Raw genomic sequence first — 27,588 nt, 5'->3', positions numbered from 1 at the left:
ACAGAGTGACACATCTCATCCATACAAATTTGGGTCTGAAATAATGAGAATATTGAAACTTGCATTTGGGAAATTGCAATTTGCACAAGAGAAGACTTCCACAGGATGCGGTATGGCCAGCGGAAAACCTAGTACAATTGGGTAGTACAAGTCTTCTCTGGACAACAGTGTGTACTGCATTCATTCTTAAATCTTTTGGTGTACTGCATTCAATTCCTCTTCTTAAATTTGTACTGCCTTTCAGCATCACAGAACAAGATCGCCTTCACCAAATTTGGGCAATTCCTATTTCCAACCCTATTGAAACATAAATGCAGCCTGACATGCAAGGGGGATAACAGTTGCTTTGTTGCTAAAATGCCAAAGTCAATTTTGAGGGAAATATAAATACAAGAGAACTGCTATATCTCTAGCATGTCAGGCTGCATTTATGTTTCAATAGGGTTGGAAATAGCAATTTCCCCAAATTTGGGTCTGAAATAATGAGAATATTGAAACTTGCATTTGGGAAATTGCAATTTGCACAAGAGAAGACTTCCACAGGATGCGGTATGGCCAGCAGAAAACCTAGTACAACTGGGTAGTACAAGTCTCCTCTGGACAACAGTGTGTACTGCATTCATTCTTAAATCTTTTGGTGTACTGCATTCAATTCCTCTTCTTAAATTTGTACTGCCTTTCAGCATCACATAACAATATCGCCTTCACCAAATCCTATTTCTATGTTTAAAAATTCAACACGCAACTCTCACAATTCAACCATGAAAAAGGGACCAGCCTAAATTTAGGAGGACACATTCAAATTAAATATGATGATTTATACCAACGAGGACTGCACGAAATAAATTCCTGGTAAATGATTCGTTCAAGTTTCAACGCATTTTTTTCTTGTTAGGTGTGCTAACCTGACCATTGGCAATGATTACACCTGTAAATTGACAGGTCTCCATGTGGTGCAGCTCCTCCCAAATGACATGGGGGTTTGTCGGGCCCTTTTATTTTTATTCTCAGGCTGCTTTTTTGGGTTGGGGTTGACTAATTAATTTTTATTTTAAGTGGCCTTAAATTTGACAGTGATATGATAGAAATTTCAAATAAAATCAGAATCGGTCAGGTTTTATGTTGTGTGAATAGTGAAACAGTGACCCAAAATTTTTACTCCACCGAATTTGACTGAAAAATCATATAAGAAATCACTAACGTTTTTATTCGACTTTAAATAATAAAAAAATGGATTACAATTTCAGACCTTCCAAAACTTTGATTTCTATTAACCAAATTCCGACAACTGGAAGCAGAATTTGCAATGGACCCGACGATTCTCAGGTACAGCCCCTAAGCTTACAATCGAATTTGGCCGAACTGTGCTAAATTTCCACTTGTCTGCAGAACAACCAACAAAGGGGTTGGCAAAGAAATACTCGAGCATCTCAGGTACATAAGACAATCTTCTTGCAAAATTGTCCCAATTTTTTATTATTTCCAATAATCATTGGAGTGCAGTTGTCGAATTTCAGAAAGGTATTTTCATACCAAGATTATAATATGTGATTTCAGAAAGTTTTAGATACGATTGTGAGATGTTTGGTGGGCTTCTGTTCAGGAACCCCAGTGGGCCTGAGGGCTAAGATACACAAGTTTGACTCAATAACAAGTTTGGGTAGAGACAAATCACACTTCCTCAAATGGGATATTTACACACCACCACACATCAGGAATCTAATCGTTCGGCTCCACGTATATATAGATTGGAAGTCTCAGATCAATTCGACAGTCGCAAGGAGTCTCTGAACATGGAGATTTTATTTGTTCAATGAGTGATTTGATCCAGGCTATTGTGTGTATTCAGAGCATATAGAGATGGATTCTGATCATCGTGAGATAGATGAGGGGAGGGGGCTTATCAAGCGGTATTTACACGGTGATAATAATAAATTTTCTTTGGGAAGCAGGAATCTGAAAACTGACGGCGATGCAGAAGTGGGGGAGATTAATGGGGAGAAAGATCGAACTGCGGAGGCTTTGAGGAAAGATGGGGAAGTTGGGTTAAGTATAGAAGAATTATTTGACAGCAAGAAGGTGCCTCCATGGTGGGAGCAGATTACCCTCCGAGGGATCTTCGTGAGCTTCCTGGTGGGAACCATGTTCAGTATCATAATGATGAAGCTCAATCTCACCACTGGACTGGCCACTACCATGAATATCTCTGCTGGACTGTTGGGTTTTGTTTTCATGAGAAGTTGGAGCAAAGTATTGGACAAGGCTGGGTTATTGAATGCTCCATTCACAAGGCAGGAGAACACTGTTATACAGACCTGCGTTGTGGCTTGTTATAGCACTGCCTATGGAGGTATGCCATTGCGCTCACCACACTTAAGACTATATTTTTGTTGAGTACATGTAGTTTTAAGTAATTTGAGATACTAGGGAAAGCATTTTTGAGGCTCATGATAATCTCTGTTGATTGATGCTCTCAGGTGGTTTTGGATCTTATTTGCTGGGAATGAATAGGAAGACATATGAACAAGCAGGAATTGATGTTGAAGGGAATACTCCCAATACAATAAAGCAGCCCAGCATTGGCTGGATGATTGGGTTCCTTTTCCTTGTCACTTTCGGTGGCCTTTTAGTTTTGGTACCTCTCAGAAAGGTGATTAATACTAGCCATGGACTTAGTTTTCATAACATATTAATGTTGGTTATCATAGCCATTGCCAGATTGCTTGAATTTAGCGGATTGTAATGGTTTCAGGTACTGATTATTAACAAAAAGCTAACTTATCCAAGCGGTACTGCAACGGCTGTGCTCATCAACGGTTTCCACACACCTCAGGGAGACAAATTAGCAAAGTAAGGTTTATATAAGTTTTATCATTGCTTCTCTAAAGGTTTATATAAGTTTTATCATTGCTTCTCTAATGGGTGATTTATGAAGTTCAAGTCTTGAAAAGCAAGTCCTATTACCAATTTTGGCTTTTGGAGTTTTGGTGTTTGGAATGGATTGGCAAGTAGTCTCAGTCATGGTTAAATCTCTGGAGGCATCACATGCTTCCATGTGGCCTAGTGTAGGAGGATAACAGCAATATGAAAGCAAGTCCCATCACCAACTTCCTACTCCAGGCATGTGGCCTAGTGTAGGAGGATAACAGCAATATGAAAGCAAGTCCAATCACCAACTTCCTTTTCTGGAGTTTTGGTGTTTGGAATCGATTTGCAAGTAGTCCCACCTGTGTTGCGAGTTGTTTTGGTGTTTGTAATCGATTTGCAAATAGTCCCACCTGTGTTGCAAGTTTTGGTGTTTATAAGTTTTGGTGTTTATAATGGATTTGATGTTGGAATCTATTTGCAAGTAGTCCAACCCGTTTTGCTTAATAGATTTAGAGTTAAAATGTTGTTCACGGTGATTAATAAATTCAAGTTAAGAAGTAGCATGTGTTTATGAGATTGAAATCTAGTTCAATTCCTTTGTCTGATGCAAGTCTTTCACTCACGGGATTAATCATGTGATAAAATTTATGCCATTGTTGATCTACATGCAGGAAGCAAATCAGATGCTTTGCTAAATTCTTCACATTCAGTTTCTTCTGGGGATTTTTCCAGTGGTTCTTCACTGGTGGTGATGATTGCGGCTTCGTAAATTTCCCTACCTTTGGTCTGAAAGCTTGGAAACAGAGGTGAATTTTCTGATTACAAAGCTGATAAAAATGTTTTTCGAATTGGGCTTTATGCAATATCTGATATACGTTACACATCGCAGTTTTTACTTCGATTTTAGCACGACATACGTGGGAGCAGGGATGATCTGCCCACATATTGTCAATATATCACTGCTTATTGGAGCGGTGGCTTCGTGGGGTCTCATGTGGCCTTTGATTAACAATAAAAAAGGCAAATGGTTCCCAGAAGACCTTCCAGAAAGCAACATGAAGAGCCTAAATGGCTACAAGGTATTACGTACGATACTGGCATTGAAGTGTATATTTCTCCAGTGATTAATTCCTCATTCGTTTTGGTTACTCAGGGAAGGCTCTGTGACAGGTTTTTGTGTGCATAGCCCTCATTCTAGGAGATGGTCTGTATAACTTTGTGAAAATTATATACATCACTCTCAAGACCATGTACGTACAGCGGAGGCAGAGGATGCAGGAAATCCCAATCACTGAAATTAATGGTGAGTTTTTAGGATTTATAGAGTATGGAGAGAGATTTTAAAAATCCCGAGTGCAAATTTCTTGTTATTTAAATGATCTGGGTTAAGATAAATGGTTTAAAAGATTTGAACTAAAGCCAGTTGTTTAAAAATTACAATGAAGATGAATTTATGTTAAAAAATTTACAATGAAGATGATGAATTTATATTAGGGTTTTTTTTTTTTTTTCATTTATCCATCCACTATCGCCTATGACATACCAGACCGTAAAAGGCAACTCATTCATCTGGCTGCAACAAATAGTTACCATTCGTCTTTCAAAATGTTGGGAGATCATATTTACACAGAAAAAGGAGATGCTGGACAACCTTTATAGGAGGGAGGAATCTTCATTACATCGTGAGGCCTAAAAAAAATAGAAACCCCATTAAAAATACAGAGGTTTGTACAAAGTGGTGCTTTTTATAAGTGTTTAAAAAATTTACAATGAAGATGATGAATTTATATTAGGGTATTTTTTATTATTATTTATCCATCCACTATCTCCTATGACATATCAGACCGTAAAAGGCAACTCATTCATCTGGCTGCAACAAATAGTTACCATTCTTTCAAAATGTTAGGAGATCATATTTACACAGTAAAAGGAGATGCTAGACAACCCTTATAGGAGGGAGGAATCTTCATTACTTCATAAGGCCTAAAAAAAAATAGAAACCCCATTAAAAATACAGAGGTTTGTACAGAGTGGTGCTTTTTATAAGTGATCCCCAGTTATGCTAGTTAAATAAAAACATCTGAGACATATATTTTTGGTCTTGGTATCAACCATATGAGAGATCGATATATTTTCCCGATTTCCAATTTAACTATGTTGGTATTAAATTCATATAAGTTTAATTACATTTAGAGTGTTAAGCTATTAATACGTCATAAAGAATTGAATTTGAATTTGGGTGAAGAGGATAATAATCATTCTTACCCAACATCGGAAATAAATCTAATTAACTCGAATATATTCAAACTAAATCTAATTGACTCCAATGTATTCAAACTTTTATACTTTTAGGTTAACAAACTCAATTCTGGAGTTTCAAATCGGTTGCCCCAGTAAAATTAACCAGTATTTAAAACCTCCCTGGCCCGTTAATATGAATTTGTGATATATTCACATTAGGATTCTGGAGTTTCAAATCTGTTTTCCCAATAAAATTAACAAGGCTTTAAAACCTCCCGGATCAGCTAATATGGATTTGTGATATATATACACATTATGATAGATTCATAGTAGTTCAAATTTAATTTGGTGTTCCCATTAAAATTAACAAGGATTTAAAACCTCCCTCGTTAGTTAATACGAATCTGTGATATCTTCAGACTAGGATATATGCTTATTAGTACAAATAGAAGCTTAAAATCTGTGCAGATACCAATATCAATTCTGGAGTTTCAAATCTGTTCTCCGAATCAAAATTAACAAGCATTTAAAACCTCCCCAGTTAGTTAATATGGATCTGTTCTATGTTCAGACTAAGATAGATTTTCAAATTTAATTTGGATATGTAATGTATCCGGAGGTTACAAATTAGATACCACCATCAAACCATCAATTCTTAAGTTTAAATTCTGTTATCTGAACTAAAATTAACAAAGGTTTTAAAACCTCCCTATTTAGTTATGGATCTGCTATATTCAGTCTAGGATCTGCATTAATCCAAATTTAATCTGGATGCTAGGATCTGCATTAATCCAGATCTAATCTGGATATTTAATATTTTCAGCGGTTAGAACTTCTCCAGATACCAATCTTAGTATGGAGTTTCAAATCTGTTGTCCCCATTAAAATTAGGATTCAAAACCTTCCAACTTTATTAACATGGGTATGTGATATAGAGTATGCAAGATGGACCCATTAATTTATATGGAGTGGAAACATTAAATTTGTTGCACTCTCAAATATTATTCAATAAACATTGACATCTGCATTTTGGGTTTTGTATTTCTTTTTAACTTATTATTCAATAAACATTGACATCTGCATTTTGGGTTTTGTATTTCTTTTTAACTTATTATTCAATAAACATTGACATCTGCATTTTGGATTTTCTATTTCTCTTTAAATCAATTAATGTATTAAGAATGGATATATTACATTTTAAAAGTTGGTTTCCACATAGGCAAGTACTCGTTGATTAACCTGGAAATTAGAGTATGCAACATGGAGAACTTTATTTTCTATATAAAGTTAAGAGTATGCGACATGTAAACTTCAGTTTTTAAATAAGTTAGAGTATCGACATGGACACTAATTTATTTATTTATTATGAGTATGCAATATGCATACAATATATTATGAGTATGCAATATGCATACAATATATTTATTTATTATGAGTATGTAACAATAGTTAGTTTAAAATATTATTAATTTTTTAGATTAATTTTATATTAAAATATATTTAATATATTTTAAAATTTCAATTTTTAATAAAAATAAGTTAACTAATAAGTATTATACAAATTGTTTTATATAAAAAAGAAAAGAAAAATTTGACTTTCTATTATTACAAGGATTGAGTTGGATTTGAGATGTTTTATTTAAGATATTCACACAATTGTTATGGATAATTAAAAAAAATATTGTTATAAAAAATAAAATCAAAACAGAGTGAAATTGGGAGGTGGGTTCGAAAATTGACTTTTTATTATTATAAGTATTGAGTTGGATTTGAGATGTTTTATTTAAGATATTCACACAATTGTTATGAGTAATTAAAAAATGTTATTATGAAATAGAGATTAAAAAAAATCAAAACAGAGTGAAATGGATAAGATCTAAATACTTCTTGAATAAGAAATTTGTATTATTTTAAAAAATGAAAATGAAAAATAGTTATTTAAATTCCACATCTTACACAAATATACTAGATGTCATTTTCAAAAAATATATATTTATAATAATATTAATATTAATAATATATTAATTCATAAAAAATAAGCTCAATAATTTTATTTATAAAATATTTAAATAAAAATAAATAAAATAATTATTTTTAAACCATTTTTAATTTTTCTTTTCTAAAATATTTAAACTAAATTTATTATACCCAACCTTTTTCCACCTCATTTTTTCCCTAAATTATATTAATCTTAATATATCACAATCATTAAATATTAAAATATATTATTTTTAAACCATTTTTATCAATAATATATGTAAGTGTAATTTTGATATTTTAAAATATAATTTAAAAATAATTGATATTTATTTTAAAATATTTATAAATAAATAATAAATTAAAAATAAAATTTATTTTAAAAATATTTAAAAATAAAAAATAAGAGTATGTTTCATGTAAGAATTTAGGGAATATTTTAAAATTTAAAATTTGATGGGGTCAATCATTATTTTTTCCATCAAATTCTAGAATATTTTGAAATTTTCAATTAAGAAAACAATTAACCAATATTAAAATGTATAGTATTATTATTTTTTTAATTGAAGAAATAATGCCTGGAATAAGCTACTCTAGTTCTGCTCCTAATTTTGATCACAGGACTTGTGGGGACCAAACCTCCTCACTTATGGTTGGACCATAACCTCTTAGTATTTTTTTTTAATTCATTTAATTAATCAATATTAAAAATACACAATGTTATTCAAACTCTCAGTAAAAACCAAAAACTTTAACTAGTTTACTTGAACAATATTAAAATGTATATAATGTTCTTAGCCAAACTCTTTGTAAAGGAAAACGCTGTTATTAGTTCACCGAACAATGTTCTTTGATCTTTTTACCTCACTTGTCCCTCAGTTCTGGGTTGATAGCTTTACCTCTCACTTGTCACTCAGTTTTTTTACCACAATGGCTTTACCTCTCAGTTCTAAGTTGATGGCTTTACCTCTCACTTGTCCCTGAGTTTTGGCTCTTTTACATAACAGTTTACCTCAATGGCCTTACCTCTCACTTGCCACTCAGCCCTAGCTCATAAGACTGGACTTTTCCTTCAACTAAAATTTGAACAACATCATGCACTTTACCTCTCAATTTTGACCCATAAATTGGAATTTTTCATTATGAAGTTGGAAATTCTAACCCATGAAACTTAAATTATCCTTTACCCAGAGTTTGAGCAACAACACTCAACTTCCCCATTAACACATCCCTCCCCTGTCTGCAATACTTCCATTTCTCGATGTAAAATTATATAATAACAAATTTTCTCTTGGGCAGGGACTGAATCGCCTCTGGATGAGACTACAACATACGACGAGAGACGACGCAACGAGGTATTCATGAAGGACAGCATACCAGTCTGGATCGCAGTATCTGGGTACACAATCCTAGCTGCCATATCCAGTGTGGCAATACCCTACATGTTTCCTCACACAATGAGATGGTACTACGTCCTAATTGCTTATGTGTTTGCCCCAATTCTGGCATTCTGCAACGCGTATGGCACAGGCCTAACAGATCAGAACTTGGCCTATAACTACGCCAAGGCAGCGTTGTTCGTGTTCGCAGCGTGGGCAGGGAAGGACAACGGAGGCGTCCTGGTGGGCCTCGTTGCCTGCGGAGTCATGAAATCCATCCTGGCCAGTGCCTCAGACCTGATGCACGATTTCAAAACAGGGTACCTCACGCTTTCATCTCCGAGGTCCATGTTCGTGAGTCAGGTGATCGGGGCTGCCATGGGCTGCATCGTGGCTCCTCTAACTTTCTGGCTTTTCTACATCTCCTTCGATGTGGGAAATCCCAATGGCCAATACAAGGCGCCCTATGCTCTGGTTTACAGAAACATGGCCATTCTGGGCGTGGAGGGCTTCGGTGCTCTGCCAGCCCATTGCTTGCAGATCTGCTACGGTGCTTTTGCTTTTGCTTTCCTGATCAACGGGGTTAGAGACTGGGTGCCCAAGCATGTTTCTCAGTACATTCCCCTGCCCATGGCCATGGCTATTCCATTCCTTGTGGGAGCCTACTTTGCCATCGATATGTGTGTGGGGACTGCCATTGTGTTTCTGTGGCAGCAACTCAACCGTAGAAGGGCAGACATGTTTGTTCCTTCAGTGGCCTCTGGATTGATGTGTGGAGATGGCATTTGGATCCTTCCAGCTTCTGTCCTTGCTCTCACCAAAGTGAAGCCTCCCATGTGCATGAAATTTCTCTCAAGCACATGACTTGCAGATCTCTTGAATTCTCTGAAAAAGAATGTAGCAGCCAAGCAATTTCACTGTCACATGGCTGGAACTCTTTGAAAGAGAATGGAACTGGTGGGCAATTTCACTGTTACAGATGGATGGTCATTTGGTTCAGGGCTCCATACTATGATTAAAATAATCTCTTAACTTCGATCCATCATACCTGCAGAGTGATGAAAGTGCTCTTTCAAAAAGTTGTTTCACTCCCATGTTGAAGGTTCGAGTTAAGATTCGGCATGGTGATTAATTAAAAGAAATAAAGGAGATACAACCTTTTTGGTCTAAACTATGTTGATATTGAAAATTAAATTAAATAAATGAGTTGTTTGTTATGATCGGTTTTTGTATTTGTTGTTATATATATATATTTTAAAGTAAACAGCTTTTTAAATTTTACTTGAATTATGCTTTTATAGTTTACAAGGATATAAGCAAATATGATCTAACTTGTTAGAAACATGTGCTTTATGGTAAGAGGTTAGAAACATGTGTTTTGTGAGAGATTTTTTAGCGAAAATCACATGGAGTATCATTTGTCGACGCGTTTCGAACCAACTAGTGTGGTTCATCGTCAGGACAAGTTTGTGAGAGATTTTTCAGCGAAAATCACATGGAGTATCATTTGTCGACGCGTTTCGAACCAACTAGTGTGGTTCATCGTCAGGACAACAAGTTGTCCTGACGATGAACCACACTAGTTGGTTCGAAACGCGTCGACAAATGATACTCCATGTGATTTTCGCTGAAAAATCTCTCACAATCTTGATATGGATCACAGAAGCCTGAACTCTATAACATGTGTTTTATTTAAGAGGTTATATGTTCAAATTTAGAAAAGGTAACGGTCAGAAACATGTGTTTTATTGTAAAAGTAGGGTATAGGTCCAAATCCAAAGAGGGTTGTAGTATGCATGCTTCCATATACTTTATCACTCAAATCAATATGCAAAAGTAGGTCTCTTGTTCCATTAACAAGAGGTTTCATTCATTAATCTAATGTCTAGCTTAGTAGTGATTTCAAAAGTAAATTATTATTATTTATTTATAATATTTTTGTGTGTGTATATATATATATATTTCTTTCCAAATAAGTAATTCATCTAGTCTATTAAAGAAAATAGGAGTACAAATACATAAGATTCATGGCTGCTTGAATCTAGCAGACCACAAACAAAGTCTTTCACAAAAATTACAACGAATCTGCTGTTAAAATGTCCGCTAGTTGGAGATAACACTGAGCAGGAATGGACTAAGACTCACAATTAAAAAAAAGCAAAATATTAGATTAGAGTAAAAAACAGGATTGTAAATGACATAAACAGAGTCCCATACAAATGATGGATAAAAATACAGATGAAAATCTAGGGGCTATCGACCATCCGAATCAATTGCAAATCGCAATGAATTTGAAAGGACCCTCTCCTTTTCAACTGAAAGCCATTTCATTCTTCAAAAAAGACCTTGCCTTCCTTCTTTTGAAGACTTTTTTTTGGATAGTAGGTCAACTTGATTGTTCCATTCTCTTAAGATGTGGTGAAAAGGTAAAGGTTGAAAGAGGTCCTTAAGGTGCAAGATATGGTTTAACCAATAGCTTGAGGAAAGTACCCACAAGTGGCCCTTCCGCTACAACCAATCCACCACACACTTAGAGTCTCCAGAGATGTGAAGCCATGGAATTTTCAAAGAAGTTGCCACAAAAAGAATGACCCAAGTAGCTGTCAGTTCAAATTTCGTATTTGAGTCTGCACCCAAGTTTAAATAAATATTTAAAATAAAACAAAAATATTTATTTTAAAAGTAATTACAAATTGTGTTTTCAAAGATTATGTATTGGTTTAACTATTTTATAAATATTAGAGGTTAAGGATTTGTATAATACTTTATAATATCTATAATGGAGTAGTCTATTTTTAATTTTCTTAGTTGAGGTTAATATATATTAAATTTTGATTTTAGAGATTGTGTATTGGTTTAGCTAGAGGTTAAGTATTGATTTAGTTATTTTATAACTATTACAAGTTCAAATCCAAAGAGGGTCAGAGTTTGCATAACTCCATACACTTTAGCAACCAAATAATTGTAGAAGTGGGTTTCTTGTCTCGTTAACAAGAGATTTCATTCACCAATTTAGTGTCTAGCTTTGTCAAGTAACAGTAGAGTGAGTGGTTGAGGTGGGTTGTTATTTGTATTTTTTTTATTAAAGGAATTGACAATTGGACTGGTTTGGACGCTCCTCTAGCACAAGGTCAATTACATCTACCACTATAACCCTAACCCCTAGCTGCCTACATATACCCCTCCACAAACGTGGGTAATTTGGGGGGACCTGAATGGGTAACTTTTTCAGGCAACATTTTAATTTTACATCGTAAGGCATTCCCCTTTGAGAAGAACTCCCTCAATTGTCACTTTGTACTGGTCTGCAACACTTGATCCAATGTTAGACGATTGGAAAATTGTTCACCATTGGATCCCACCACCAACTCTTAATTGAATTATGAACCAACTGATTATGTTCAACCATTATCAACCAACTGCTTGTGTTCAACTGTTATCAACTAACTTCATGCTCGTCTAGCTTTTCAACTTCTTCAACAGTCGGGGTTTACATTTTTTCTTCAACAGGAGGTTCAAGCGTGCTTGGAACCGACTCCTCGGCTTTTCAATTTCGGAATTTGTCTCTTTACACATGAATATATTCTATTTTCCCATATCATCTGTGCCTGAAGAGAAGTTAACAAATGAAATGAATGATTTAAATGATGTGCACAAGGCTGAGCAGCCTAAGGGACCCACAAAATAGCAACCTTAACTCATCTTCATATTCCTTTTGATGTCAGATCTTCTGCTATGAGTCCTGACTAGAAGGCTAGAAATTTGATTGGTCTTATCTTTGTCAAATGGATGGTGCATGTTGTCAACCTTTAGATTGTTTTCATATTCAATGTGAATATCCTTATATGTTGCACACTCCATGACAAAGTGCCATTCTGTCTCCACCACACCTTTATTGCAGAAAATGCAAGTTCTCTCTTCCCAAACCTCCTTGGGGATCTTCCACATGCCAATGTCACGTCTAAGGTGATGTGACCTTGTCCTCAATTGTGCGACTAACACCCTTGCTTTTCCTTTAATCACTGCTCCTAAATATGTTTTCTCACCATGGTCACAAGTTGGATTGAACTCTTTGATGCAGTATGCTTTTTTACGTCCATTGCGATTGGTCCACATGGCAGTCTTAAATTTTTCCATCACGATTTTTTATTTTATTTTTTTCGTTGGTGCTAGGGCATTCATGTTGCTTGATATTCTACATAGTCAACCACCTTTTGTTTTGCTTCATCCAAGTTTTCTTCCTATGATCTAATCTCTCTTCCATAGCTATCTTGGGCCAATACTAGTTATCCATGTTTCTAGTCTTATTTAAATAGTTTATTAACGTGGTTATTGTTGTTGCCTCCAATGGAAAAGTACTTGCTTTAGCCAAAAGGATTTCGTACGAGATTGTGGCTTTAACTTTGAGATTACTAGTAATTAGATGTTTCTGTATTCTTTCTAATTGCCTCTAGCTGCAAGTTGACATGCTACTTCCCCATACTTCACAACCGTAGAGAACAACTAGCGTAACCAACAAACCAAAAAGGGTTTTCTTGGTTTTCCAATCCCAAAGTTCAACTTTTCTGCACCTATTTTGGAGTAAGTATGAGGCTCTCCATCCTCCTTGAATTCTTTTTGTCCTACAAGTCTCCCAACTGAGCTTCTGGTGGAACTTAATCCCAAGATATTTGTATTCTTTCACTATCTCTAGAGGACTACCTTCAAAAAGAAAAGTGTTTGGTTGTCTTTTCTACTTAAAGAGAAAATCATGATTTTGGTCTTGTTAATGTTCACTTGCATCCCAACCTCCGGGCAAAAGTGTTCTAAGGCCTTTAAGTGTTCTCTTAGTCCATGCGATATTTTTGAGATTAGGATGAGATCATTTGCGTATAAAAGTAACTTTACCACATAGCTTGCTAGATGAACCCCTTCTCCATCCTGTTTGCTTAACCAAGCTTCCAACTTATCAATATATAAATCGAACAAAGTGGGGGATAGAGGACATCCTTGTTTAACACCAATATCGCTACCAAAACATTCAAACATTCCTTCACTTGTTATGATTTTAGCTCTAACCTTCTCATAAAGTCTATGAACTACTGCTCTATACTCATTTGGGATACCCAAATCTTCCATCTTGTTCCATAGTTTGTCTCTAGGCACTATGTCAAAGGATTTCTTGAAGTCCACAAAACAACAATAGGTTGTTTCACCTTGCTTGTCCCAAACTTTCTCCATCAAATGTCTAAGGGTGACACAATGGTTAATGGTAAAGTGTCTAGGTCTAAAGACTACTTGTCCTTTTTCCCTTTGTCCATTACTTTCTGCCCAGTTGCTGATTCTCTGCTCTATCATGCTCCCAAAAGCCATGCCCATGAGGACGTTGACCATAATAGTGCAATAGTTAGAGGGGTTATTGATATCTCCACTCTTAAAGAGAGGAATGACCACACTAGTAGTCCACTCTCCTAGAAACCTATCCTGGATGATCCCATTGAAAATTCTTTTTAAATGAGGAACAAGGAGTTCAACGCCCCATTTTAGGAATTCATCTTTAAGCTTGTTTATGTCCTCTGCTTTACCGCTTGCTAATTCTTTATTCCCTGCTTGATATCATCCTTCGTGAATAGTTCCACTGATGTTTTCAGTGTGGGGTGAGTATCTTTCTCGTGCACTTGCTCATAGAAAAGCCTTAAATAATCCTGTTAGCCTTGTTGGAAAATGGCCCAAAAATGGATCCAAATATGCCCCAAAGTCTCCAAATATTGCTTAAGATCATCCAAAGGTCGAAATAAGTGCAAGAGGAGAGCCCTTGGAAGGGCGAAAATACACTATCGGGAGGCTAAAAACACTCCAAAACCATGAAAAACCATGTATTGAAGGCTTAACAATCCAAATGCATAATAGCTGTTAGATCTGGTCGATCAACGACCTAGATCTAAGCGGCAAATCGCAATCGGAGAATCTGATCGGCGGGTAGTGTTAATCGGTGCAAGACACCACCGATCAACGATCTCCGATGATCGGATCGGCGGGTCGCATCGGCAATTACAATATGGTTTTGCGATTGCGATCGGCGATTAAATGTGGACCGTCGATCGCGCGCGCAGATCGATGGCCCACATTGCATCGATGGATCGCAATCGGGGAAACCTTAAGGAGCGGCGTCGATTGCGATAAGTCCCGGACCCGACGACATTATAAGTGTTATTTTATAATATTTCAGGTCCGTGGGTAAGCCTTTTTCAATGTATTTTCGTGTATTTTCGTTATATAACGAAATACAAAGGGAAGTTCGTCAGCGCTGATTGCGATGAGTCCTGGACCTAAAAGGGTTCAGGAATGAAATCTATAATATTTGAGTCCAGAGGGAGGCCAATTTTCATGTATTTTCAGTGTTTTCAAGCGTATTTCAAAATACAAAGGAAGCAACGGACCAGGCCACTTGCGATAGGCGATAGTGACCCAAAGGGTGGACTTGATAGAGGAATAAACCATTTTTTAGGACTTTTGAAGTCCGAAAAGGACAGAGATGGACGGGATTTCTCATTGTTGCAGCATTTTCTATTTAAAACAGAACAATCATTATTTTTGGCAGAAGTCCACAATATGGCAGCGTTTCTCTGTGTTAACAAAAAGCAATCATTGTTAAGAATTTGAAAAAGCCACAGCACACGCAGCTCATCCCAAAGCGACAAATCAGTCATGGAGGAACATAGCACAACATAGCGCGATGCAGCCCGAAACAAACAATCACGGAGCAGACAACGCTCAACCAAAAACAACAGAATCGACTGTGGGGCATCTCTGGCATGAGGGAGCTCCCAAAAAGCGCAACAAACTACCCCAATACGGTTACTCTTTTGTCAGATGAAGAAACCTCCGAGCCCACTCTTGCCTAGTCAGGGCATCAGTCAGTTAACAAGACAAAGAGGATAGATTAAGACTCCGAGCCTTTGAGGGCTCAAGAGCATTGTAAAAGGCCTATAAAAGGCTGGAAACTAAATGTAACAGGGGTTCAACTTCTGGAGACTATTGAGACTTTGCTACTTAAGCTTCTCATCTTCATTCATTAGCAATACAAGCTTCTTTTGTTGTTATATGTTCAATGTCCATTTTCTCTTCTGTTCTAAGCTTGCACTTGCACAGGTTGTTCATGTTTCTTTTGTATCTAATGCCAGATAACTGTCATCTTATCTTTGTGTTGATAAATTAGATTTGCAAGCTTCTTTTACTGCCTGTAGCTAGCCATTCATATGTTTTATATATGCATCTGTCGGTACAGTCAATATTCTCATTTACTGCCTGTAGGTAGCCATTCATATGTGTTTATATATGCATCTGCCAGTATGGTCAATATTCTCCATCTATTCATTGAATGTACAAACTATTGAGCATCAGTGGTCTAAAGCCTTGTAAGCTGAGGGTGTTCATGCATGTCTTGAGTAAATACAGAGTTTAAATGGTTATCTGGCTTGATCCAAACCATCATTCATTCCAATAGTTCAGAGAACAATATTGAAGATTATATGTTACCATGCATTTCCGAGTTGCAACCTAGGAGAGTTTCCTGGAGTGATAACATAATTGGCACCTTGCCGGGGAGAGGAAACTGAAGCTCAACTTCCCTGTGAGACGACATAGATCCAGCTTTGATGATAGACAAAGTCTGGGCACATTTTTGGTTGTAATCATCTATCTAGCGACTCTACTGAAGGACGAACCTCTTGGCGAATCCACTTCATAGTTTTTGCTCAGTTTTTGAGGCATACTCGGAGAAATCCTCAGAAGTCAAAAGCGGACCCAGTAACTGACCCTGAAAAAATCATCAAAGAAAGAAAGGCATTGCAGAAAGGAGCATCAGGTTCAGGTAAACCTAAATAATGTTCTATATCTCTTCAAAAAAATCTTGCAATAGAACAAATACATGCTGAGAGTATAGCATCTAATACTAGCAGTAAAGAAAAACTCTCAGAAATTCATAAAGCTCCTTATTCTTTAGGTTCTCCTTTTGTTGTAAGTCCAAAGGAAACCTCACCTCCTATCCATCATACTCCTTTAGTCTTATCAATCACTCCTTAGCCCTCTATCATTCAGACTGCCAGTACTCTTTTAGCCACCACAACTATGGCAGGTCCACAAGCACCTACCAAAATGAAAAGAATCATAGTTGCTAGGTATGGACCCCTAATACTGCCCACTCCTTTGAATGCCATGCCTATAGGAGAATATCATAAGTATATGCCTAAGTTCACTGGGACTGAAGGTGTTACAACTGAAGAACATCTTGAGTCATTCTATAACTACGCTGATAACCTGGACATTAGTGAAGATGATGTCTGGATGAGGGTCTTTGTTCAAAGCCTAGATGGAGAGGCTAGAAAATGGTTCAGAGAACTAACCCCAAGATCTATAGCAGATATCGAGGCTTTAGATGATGCATTTCTAAAGCATTGGGGGGATAAGAAGGATCTTCTATACTACCACACTGAGTTTGGGAACTTAAAGAGGGAAAATGGTGAGCTGTTGTCTTATTTCAATAAGAGATTTAACCGCATGTACAACAAGATTCCAGCTGAAGTAAAACCCGCCACTACCTCTGCTAGACTCATCTATGCTAGTGCCTTTGATTTTGACTTCTGTTTACTGTTGAGGGAGAGGCGATGTGCTTCTTTGGCTAATATGTAGGATGCATCCTTGGAAGTAGAATCAAACATCATGGCTGCAGAGAAGCTCAAGGGAAATGCTGATAAAAGGAGACAGAAGGCGAGTCTTCATCATCTTCAGACCCCAAGATCGATAAAATGGCCAACATGATAGAGTCATTAGCCTCTGAAATTTCCAAATTAAAGGTTGAGCAACACTTTGGGAAAGGAAGAGTTCCTAACACCTTTGTTTCTAGAAATCCAAATCAATATACAAGAGCTAATGAGCAGTTGCAGATTTTGCAAAGAAGCAAAGATGCCAATGAAGACTAAAGGGTGAAGGCCCCTTTTCAAAATGCAGTCATGGAAGAAGAGCAGTTTGAAGAAGATGATGAGATCCATTGTATGGAAGACAAAGGCAATGCCCCTTTTTCGACCTTAGATGCCTATGAGAAGTCATTATTAAATGACCAGATCAACCAAGAATGGGATGGTGAAGCTGTTCTACAAACTGAAGATCAACACAAATATAATCTGAGGTCGAAGATGAATAATGTCAAGGAAACTCCTGTTCATAAAGTTGTTGTCCCTGCAAAACAACAAGATAATAAGCAAAAACAACCAGCAGTTGATCCTATCATCCTCAAAGCTCCAACCATAGAGATTGAAGAATCTTAGTTGGCCTCCACTCATCTTAAGAAACTAGTTTTCCAGATCACAGAGGAAGAAGGCCCACAGATTTGGGACATGTTCTTTTAAGGAGCTTGCTCTAAGGAAGCTGCAGGACTAGGTGTAGTCCTTGTGTCCCCCACAGAGGAATACATTGATTCATATTTTATATTAACTTTTCAAGTCACAAATGACATAGCAGAGTATGAAGCAGACCTTATCATTCAACAGGTGTACAAAACCTTCCAAGAAAAACATCCAATGTTGAAAGCATATAGAGATGAGGTGAAATATAGACCATCTCTGCCTGATAATGTCAAATGCTGGAAAGTTTTTGAAGTATATGATCAAATTAATAGGCTTTTGCAATTTTTTGATGAATTTGCTGATATGCACATTGACCAAGAAAAAGAAACCTTTAACAGAAAGGCAAAATGGGTCAATTTTCAGTTTGGTGACTGTTTTCTCAAAAGGGATGCATTAAAGGAAAGAGGAGATGTTTTTGATGGCCCAGTCAATGGGAAATTTTTGAAACTTTATTTCAATTAAGGTTTTAGAGCCTTGGTATTGTAAATATGTTTTTTCCAGTTTTTATTTCATTGCAAAATAGACTCCTTGCCCAATGGAACACTAGAAGGAAGATTTGATTTTGGTTTTACGCGAAAGGCATTGTTCTGTAGTTCTTGAAACCTCACAGGGAGGATTTTATCCCTAGAAGGAGCTAGTGTTAGCCTTGTTGGCAAATGGCTCAAAAATGGATCCAAATATGCCCCAAAGTCTCCAAATATTGCTTAAGATCATCCAAAGGTTGAAATAAGCGCAAGAGGAGATCCCTTGGAAGGGCGGAAATACACTATCGGGAGGCTAAAAACACTCCAAAACCATGAAAAACCATGTATTGAAGGTTTAACAGTCCAAACGCACAGCCGCTGTTAGATCTGGCCGATCAATGACCCAAATCTAAGCGGCAAATTGCAATCGGCGGATCTGATCGGCGAGTAGTGGCAATCAGTGCAAGACACTGCCGATCAACGATCTCCGATGATTGGATCAGCGGGTTGCATTAGCGGAAGTATCGACGATTACAGTATGGTTTTGCGATTGCGATCGGTGATTAAACGTGGACCATTGATCGCACGCGCAGATCGACAACCCATATCGCATCAGCGGATCGCAATCGGGGAAACCTTAATGAACGACGTTGATTGTGATAAGTCCCATACCCGACGACATTATAAGTGTTATTTTATAATATTTCAGGTCCGCGGGTAAGCCTTTTTCAATGTATTTTTGTGTACTTTCGTTATATAACGAAATACAAAGGGAAGCTTGTCAGTGCCGATTGCGATGAGTCCCGGACTCAAAAGGGTTCGGGAATGAAATCTATAATATTTGAAGTCCGGAGGGAGGCCAATTTTCATGTATTTTCGGTGTTTTCAAGCGTATTTCAAAATACAAAGGAAGTAAGGGACCAGGGCACTTGCGATAGGCGACAACGACCCAAAGGGTAGACCCGATAGAGGAATAAACCATTTTTGAGGACTTTTGAAGTCCAAAAAGGACATAGATGGGCATGATTTCTCATTGTTGCAGCATTTTTTGTTTAAAACAGAAACAATCATTATTTTTGGCAGAAGTCCACAATATGGCAGCGTTGCTCTGTGTTAACAAAAAGCAATCATTGTTAAGCATTTGAAAGGGCCACAGCACGCGCAGCTCATCCCAAACCAATAAAGTAGTCATGGAGCAGCACAACACGATGCAACCTGTTGGTATCATCCCAAGACCTCTTTTTCCTCCTAAAAACTTATCATTTACCCATTCATTTTCATCATATATCCCTTAGAATCCTTGAAAATTAATTATTAATAGTCTTATAGTTATTAAAATGCATTGAAATTGATTTAGGAATTTTATGTTGAAGAATTAGAAGTTTTTGGTGAAATGGTTACAGGAAGTTCCAACATCCTGTAATTAGCTCATTGTTTGACATGTGGCACAACAACTGGGCTAGAACGAAAGGCATGGATGAAAAGTAGAATGTCCAAGCATGGACAAACACCTATCCTACAGCCGGATCGACCCTCCTACATGCGCGGTCAACTTAGGTCAAAGCATGGCACACTGGAGACAAAGGCAGAAACAACAACTCATTCTATTTTGATTTAGTTTTTGTTCTTTTTGAAATCAGTTAGGATAGAAACATTTTGAAAAGCTCGATGTAATAAAAGCGGCAATAGCCAAATTCCGAATGTACATTCATTATCGAAATGACATGGTTGTGCTAGACATATGTAAATACAGTCCGAGTAATGGATGTAATGGTTAATCGTTGTATCATTCTGAAACAGAGTTTTTAAACTTAATACTAAGAACCCAGTTGCAGTTACGACTTGTGTCTAGTGCATTGATTTGATATTCGGTCGAATATAGTCCAGTGTACCTCTGGAACGCGGACGGGCCCTGCGTTCAACCGGTATACTGTTCTTTTCATTTTATTTGCACTTAGGTTATCGTATGGTTTGCACAGTAGTTACGATTGATTGGATTTCGATTTCAATAGGTATTATATGGTTTGCACAGCAGTTACAATTAATTGGGTTTCGATTTCCATAGCTCTTGATTTCCATCGAATGTATATGGTTTGCGTTTATGGTAATGCTGAACAACCATCACTGAGATTTGGAAGTGCGTCCTGTAAGGGATTCGATCCCTGTGTTGTCTTTTAAAAGCACTGTCATAAACTTTGTTTTCATTTCACAATCCATTTATGATCTCTGTATATTTTGATATTGTATAAATATTAGTGAATGCTGGGTGTTTACTGAACAAGGGTTTTATGTGTAATGTCTTTGTAAGGAGATTGAGATCATTGTTGCAATGATACACAGTGTTTAGTTTCAGTGTGTAATTTGGTAAATGCATTTAATGATAGCATTGTAATCAGGTATATTAGCAGAGTGACCTGAGTGTTTGGATGATAGGTGACATACCCCAGTCTTCCGTAAAGAAGCCCTGTGACCTACATCATAACCACTTAGCCAACAATCCTTTATGTCTATATACTTTAGACGCATGCCTCTAAGCTTACGCATCTTGGTCGATAATTAATATAGTCTAGTCTAGTACCCTAGCTAGAACACTACATTTTGGCGCCGTTGCCGGGGAGGCGTACTTAAAGGATTCAGACAAAAAGAAAAAAATTTCAACACACAAAAATAAACAAAAACACAGTTAGAAATCATGTTCATTTATGCCTAGATTTAGAGACAGTCAAGGGAGATTTGTAAAAACCCCCCACCATCTAAAAACTAACCCATCATCATCAGGAGCAGACTCTCTAGGGAATACAACACCAGCTCAGGAAGTTATCCAAACATTGGCAGAAAAATTCTATTCAGGACAGAAACTTACTCTTATTGAGAGGGAAACTTTATTCACACATAAATCACAGAAGAAGCACTTTCCTAGACCTTCTACACAAGGAGAAAGTAGTACAGTTACCGAACAATCTTCCTTCCTCATTTTTCCACCAAGTGACACTGACACAGAGAGACCAATTAGAATGGCTGAGGAAGGATCTGGATCAGTACCACGCCAAGGAGATGAAGAGGAGTCAACTTTTAAGTTCCCTATACATGAACCACAGGAGGATGAGGAGATCAAAATGAAAAACATACCCCCATCCGTGCTACCAAATTTCTATGGTATGGCTTCGGAGGATCCGGACTCATTCTTGTTCGAGTTTGACATTGTATGTCGAACTTATGGCTATACAGATGATGCCCATAGGCTTAGATTGTTCCCAGCCACATTAAAGGCATCAGTCTTAAAATGGTTCATGGGGCTTGGTGAGCATGCCATAGTTGATTGGGATGGTATGAGGAGAATATTTCTTAGAAAATATCAGCCTTATTGCAGATCCAAAGACTCTAAAGATGACATCTTTAGAATGAGTCAGCAAGAGGATGAAACCTTAGAGGAATATTTAGAGCGGTTTGTCTACAACTTACAAAAATCTAAACACCGAACTATGCCTCCTGATTTGGTCCGCACAATATTCTTGAAAGGTATCCGAGAGGAATACATGGATGATCTCAACTTGATGGGCAAAGGTGACATTTCTGCCTTACCCTTTGAAGAAATCGCTGAGTTGTGCGAAAAGTATTCAAGGAGTAAAGCTAAAATGGGAAAGAGAAGCCTGTTATCAAGGGTCACAAAATCTGCCTTTGCAAGTGTTACAAGGGCCGAAATAGGGAATCTTTTAGAAGAGTTTAAAACAGATCTGTTAAGCACTCTAGGGAACCAAATTGACACCTTAAAAGCCAAGAAGAAACAAGAAGATGAAGATCATATCATGGCTATCTTCTGCCCAAAATGCCGAAAGAAACATGCATTAAAAGATCGCCCTCTAGAGAATATCCAAGTTTATGCTTTCTGTACTGAACATCATGATATGTTTAACTGTCTTAAAGTTAAAGTTTTGCAGAACTGTAATATGGCAGCCAATACAGAGATGGAAAACGTGTATTACATGGGCACAAAGTGACCATGGCAGCCAAGGCCAACAACCCAAGGTATGTTTCCAAATCAAAATCTGCAATTTCCTATGAATGATCAAATGTATGCACAAAACTCATGGAATGTACCCATGCCATGGCAGCACCAAAACCAACCACAACACCAATGGAGACCGTCTCAACAGTACTCCCAATCTTATCATACATATCCTCAATCATACCCACCTTACTCACAACCATATCAACAATACCAACAGCCGTATCCATCACATTCTCAACCATATCAGCAGTATCCTCAGCAAGTTGTCTATCAGCCCCAACCTCCTCAACAAGCTCTGCCTGCTCCTCCACCAATAAATGCACCACAACTCCAATTTCCAGCTAACTCACAGCCTCCCAGACCCACTCAAATTCCTGCTCAAACTGTCCCAAATCCGAATAATAGAGCAGAGAGGCCAGCCTACAATGTAGAAGAAGGAACCTCATATTCCACACTGCCTTTGCAAAACATTAATTTGAGGTCTGGTAGGGTGCTCCACAAGGATTCTCCAATAACAGATAAGCAAGAAGAAAACACCGAAAAGGAAAATGAAATGACAAATCAAACAAAACCAAACAATGATACCAAAGACAAACAGATGCAACCACTGCATCCACCTTTTCCAGACCGATTGGTCCAAGTAAAACCACCACTGTCTACACCACAATTTGATGTCTTAGATGAACTTAAAAATGTCTACATAAAAATCCCACTGCTGCAAGCTATAAAAGACATTCCTATCTATACCAAAGCCATCAAAGACATGTGCCTCAAGAAACCTGCTAGGAAAAGGATTGATCCTCAAACCATTCATGTTTTAGGAAATTTAGCAGGCCTTATGACCAATACCATCTCCATGGAGAAGTATGTTGATCCTGGCATTCCCAAAGTGACCACCATCATTAACAACATACAGATTCCAAACACTTTGATAGATCTTGGAGCCGCAATCAATGTCATGACTCTTGAAACCATGAGAACACTCCAGCTCATGAATTTGCAACATACCACGATTGTTCTTGAACTAGCTGATAGGTCCAAAGTCATTCCTGAAGGGATTTTGGAAGACATCATTGTCTCACTGGACTCTTGGGAGTATCCAGTGAATTTCCTAGTCCTTCAACCCAAATCCAATTTAGGAGGACACCCTATCATCCTAGGTAGACCATGGTTAGCGACTGCTGATGCATTTATAGGATGTCGATCAGGCAACATGATCATTTCAAGGGGGACCGAAAGAAAACAACTCACCCTTTATCCATCGGCACAATCACCAGCAGTAACACATAATTTGTGGCTTGATGATAAATTTAATGATAAAGAAGAAGTACAATCTGTTTTTAGCATTGACCAAATCTATGATTTCCAGGACCAAGACAATAATGATTTGGTAGAATTATTCCTTTCTCAACCTGATATGTCTGAAAATTTGAGAAGTGAACAATATCATGCTGCAGATGTACTTCTGGCCCAAAGCTTTCAGGAAACATGCACCATCCAATCTTTGCAAACTACATTTCACGACATTTTTCCAGTTCAATCCATCACCAATACACAGAGTCAGATCATAGAGATTAGTCCAGGGAAAACTCTGAACATAGGCAATCACCTAGACTCATCTCAACAAGAGAAATTGATTAAACTCTTGGGAAAATACCAAAAAGTCTTTGCTTGGGACTACACCGATATGCATGGGATTCACCCCGACACATGCACTCACCATATCTATATAGATAGCACCATTAAACCAGTGAGGCAACCACAGAGAAGAATGAACCCCATGCTCCAAGATATTGTCAGAGAGGAATTGCAAAAACTTTTGAGAGTTAATTTTATATATCCTATTTCTGACAGTCAGTGGGTATCCCCATTGGTTATAGTGCCCAAGAAAAATGGTAAGGGGCGCATTTGTGTTGATTACACACAACTGAACAAAGCAACGCTCAAAGACTACTTTCCACTGCCATTTATTGACCAAGTGTTAGACACCCTAACTAGCAAATCATCATTTTCTTTTCTTGATGGTTTCAGTGGCTACAACCAGATCAGGATAGCCTCTGAAGACCAGGACAAAACCACATTCACCTGTCCTTGGGGCACCTATGACTACAATGTTTTGCCATTTGGACTTTGTAACGCTCCAGCTACATTTCAGAGAGCTGTCTTAGCTATTTTCGCTGATTTAATTCATGATTGTGTTGAAGTCTACATGGATGATTTTTCAGTATATGGCAATTCATTTGAACATGCATTAGAAAATCTTGAGAGAGTTTTGAAAAGATGTATTGAAGCTAACCTGTCCCTCAGCAATGAAAAGTGCTTTATGATGTTAAACGAAGGGATAGTGTTAGGCCACTATATTTCTTTTCAAGGCATCCAGGTTGACCCAGCCAAGATCCAGATCATAGCTGATTTGCCAATTCCACAGAATCAAAGAGAGGTAAGAAGTTTCCTTGGGTATGCAAGCTATTACCGCAGATTTATTGAAAATTTTAGTAAGATAGCTTTACCTTTGTTTAAACTTCTAACCAAAGATGTACTTTTCAACTGGAATGAGAACTGCCAACAAGCATTCGAACAGCTCAAAAAGAAACTATCTACCGCACCAGTCTTGAGAGGGCCTAATTGGAGCCTACCATTTCATATCTTTACAGATGCATCCGACACTGCAGTAGGTGCATCCTTAGGCCAAAAAGAGGAATCTTGTACTTATGCCATTTATTTCATTAGTAAAAATCTAACCCCTGCAGAGTTAAACTACACAGTTACAGAAAAGGAAACACTTGCCATCATTTATGCTGTGAATAAATTCCGACATTACATAACTGGTTATGAGGTCTTTGTACATACTGATCATTCAGCGATTAGACATTTAATGAATAAACCAATAACTAGTGGCAGAGTTACCAGATGGTTACTATTGTTACAGGAATTTAACATCACAGTGTTAGATAGACCAGGCAAAGAGAACCAGGTGGCAGATTTTCTCTCTAGACTGCAAAATCCAGGTGAGGTTGTTCCAGTTGAAGATTCTTTTCCAGATGAAAACTTATTTGCAATTTCCATAGTAACTCCTTGGTATGCTGATTTGGCCAATTATTTGTCTACAGGAAGGACACCTCCACACTTTACTGCAAAGGAACAGAAGAGACTAGTCAAACAAAGTGCTAGATATTCATGGCTTAATGGCAATTTATTTTACACTGGTTATGATATGATTATTAGGAGATGTGTAAGAAATGATGAGGTAATTGATATTTTAAAATCTTGCCATGATGAACCGTGTGGTGGGCATTTTGCAGCGAAGCGGACAACATTCAAAGTTCTTACTCTTGGATACTACTGGCCATCCATTTTCAAGGATGCCAAGAAGTATGTAAAGAGTTGTGACAGCTGCCAAAGAATGGGCAGGCCCACAGCTACCGATGAGATGCCCCTTCAGCCCCAAGTTCACTTAGAGCCATTTGATAAGTGGGCTCTAGACTTTATAGGACCCATTAACCCAACCTCCAATGGTAAGAAGTACATCTTAGTATGTACTGATTACGTCACAAAGTGGGCTGAAGCAAAAGCACTGGTTAGAGCAACCGAACACACAGTAGTCAATTTCCTTTTTGAGGAGATTTTTGTGAGGTATGGAGTACCAAGGGAAATTGTGACTGATCAAGGTACTCAATTCACCTCAAAGTTAGTGAAGGAAATCACAAACAAATACCAAATCAAGCATAGGAAAAGTACCCCTTACCATCCACAGGCCAATGGGCAGGTGGAATCCACAAACAAAACCTTGGAAGGCATCATTACTAAAACTGTTGCAATGAACAGGAAAAACTGGGAAGGGAAGCTCAAAGATGCACTCTGGGCTTACAGGATTACCTGGAAAGATACTACAGGATTTACACCATATCAGTTGGTGTACGGCAAAGAGGTAATGCTTCCTATTCAGTTCCAAATACATACTTTTAAACTCGCTGCAGATTTACAAATTGATTTGGACCAAGCACAAAAAGAAAGAATTCAGCAGTTGAACCAGCTGGATGAGATGAGGCAGCAAGCAGAGGAAACCACAATCCTCATGCAAAAACAAATGAAGCAGTGGCATGATGCACATATTAAGAAGAAGCAGTTCAAGGAAGGTGACTGGGCGTTACTTTTTTACTCAAAATTCAGAGATCATAAAGCCAAGTTCACCACCCATTGGATGGGCCCCTATGAAATTGTTCAGGCTTATGACAATGGTTCAGTCAAGCTCAAAACTATTGATGGAGAAGGTCACTACTTCACAGTCAATGGTCATCGCCTGAAACTATACACCAAGCCCATCAGCAAGCAAGATTTTCTCCATACACTATCTCAGCAAAGAGAGGTTGAGGTACTGCAGCCCTCAGCTGCAGTATCACTGCCTTAGTTTCATTTCCTTTCAATTTCAGAGTAAAAAAGAAATAAAAAAAAAATATAAAAAAAATTAATATAAAACAAAAACTAAAAAAATAAATATATATAAAAAAAAAATATAAAAAAAATAATGGGTTAGATGTGAAAACCAGTCTCTGGCACACTCTAACCTCGAATTCCTACTTGAAAACCAATTCGTTGGCGGGTATGAATTCTCTTTCTTTTGTTTACTGTTTGATTTATCAGCTGAATCATGACTTGAGGACAAGTCAAAATTTTAGTCGGGGAGAGAGGCATCAACACTTTGTTCTTTTATCTCTCCATTGTAAATTCTTAAAGATTTCTTATCCTATATCTTCACTGTAAATTTCCAAAGCAGCTTGTTCCAGCATTCCAGACTTCAATAAATACGCTGTTTTGTCATTGTTTTATCTTAGAGGGACCTGGTTATAAACATTATGCAGGGGGACCTGTTTTTTCCAGACAACTATGCTACCAACACCAGCAGTAATGGGACCTGTTTAAGACATTCAGAAGGGACCTGTTAAAGAAATTGACACCAAGGGCTACTTCAACAAAGTTTCATCAATTTTTTACAAGGATTTGGGCACCGAGACTCCATCAAATGCCCAAGCTCAGTGAACCTGTATCAATATAAGGAGCTGCATGAACATTTTCAAATTTTTCTCAAGGGACTTGTTACATTCAATCTTTCTCAAGGGACCTGTTACATCTTCAAATTTTTCTCAAAGGACCTGTGCATTCAATCTTCCTTAGAGGACCTGTTACAACAAGCAAAAGAACAGTCAAAAAGGGACTAGCTACTCAGCATGTCAATACAATAACGACCAACAAAAGAGTAATATGTTTCT

At 37.5% G+C, this 27,588-nt stretch overlaps 1 protein-coding gene across 1 annotated transcript; it reads left to right on the top strand.

The window, feature by feature from the left end:
- The first annotated feature begins 950 nt into the window (after positions 1–950).
- LOC149161875 (metal-nicotianamine transporter YSL2-like) lies at positions 951–9,682 on the top strand. Its single transcript, XM_089437074.1, has 8 exons — positions 951–1,434; positions 1,604–2,350; positions 2,478–2,650; positions 2,753–2,850; positions 3,540–3,674; positions 3,758–3,947; positions 4,039–4,171; positions 8,386–9,682. The coding sequence occupies exons 2-8, from the start codon at positions 1,861–1,863 to the stop codon at positions 9,327–9,329; spliced, it is 2,163 nt and encodes a 720-aa protein (XP_089293200.1). The 5' UTR covers positions 951–1,434; positions 1,604–1,860; the 3' UTR covers positions 9,330–9,682.
- The last annotated feature ends 17,906 nt before the right edge of the window (positions 9,683–27,588 follow it).

Source organism: Pinus tabuliformis, chromosome 5_2 (genome assembly GCF_031772625.1).
Source record: "Pinus tabuliformis cultivar Carrire ecotype Pingquan chromosome 5_2, CPIR1, whole genome shotgun sequence".
Classification (NCBI taxonomy): Eukaryota; Viridiplantae; Streptophyta; class Pinopsida; order Pinales; family Pinaceae; genus Pinus; species Pinus tabuliformis.
The sequence above is the reverse complement of the archived record's forward strand: the minus strand, read 5'-3'. Positions and strand labels throughout refer to the sequence as shown.

Coding starts and splice junctions, on each gene's coding strand:
- LOC149161875 (XM_089437074.1), top strand. CDS start 1,861: ATGGATTCTGATCATCGTGAGATAGATGAGGGGAGGGGGCTTATCAAG. Junction 2,651..2,752: donor TTTTGGTACCTCTCAGAAAG/GTGATTAATACT, acceptor TAATGGTTTCAG/GTACTGATTATTAACAAAAA. Junction 3,675..3,757: donor CTGAAAGCTTGGAAACAGAG/GTGAATTTTCTG, acceptor TACACATCGCAG/TTTTTACTTCGATTTTAGCA.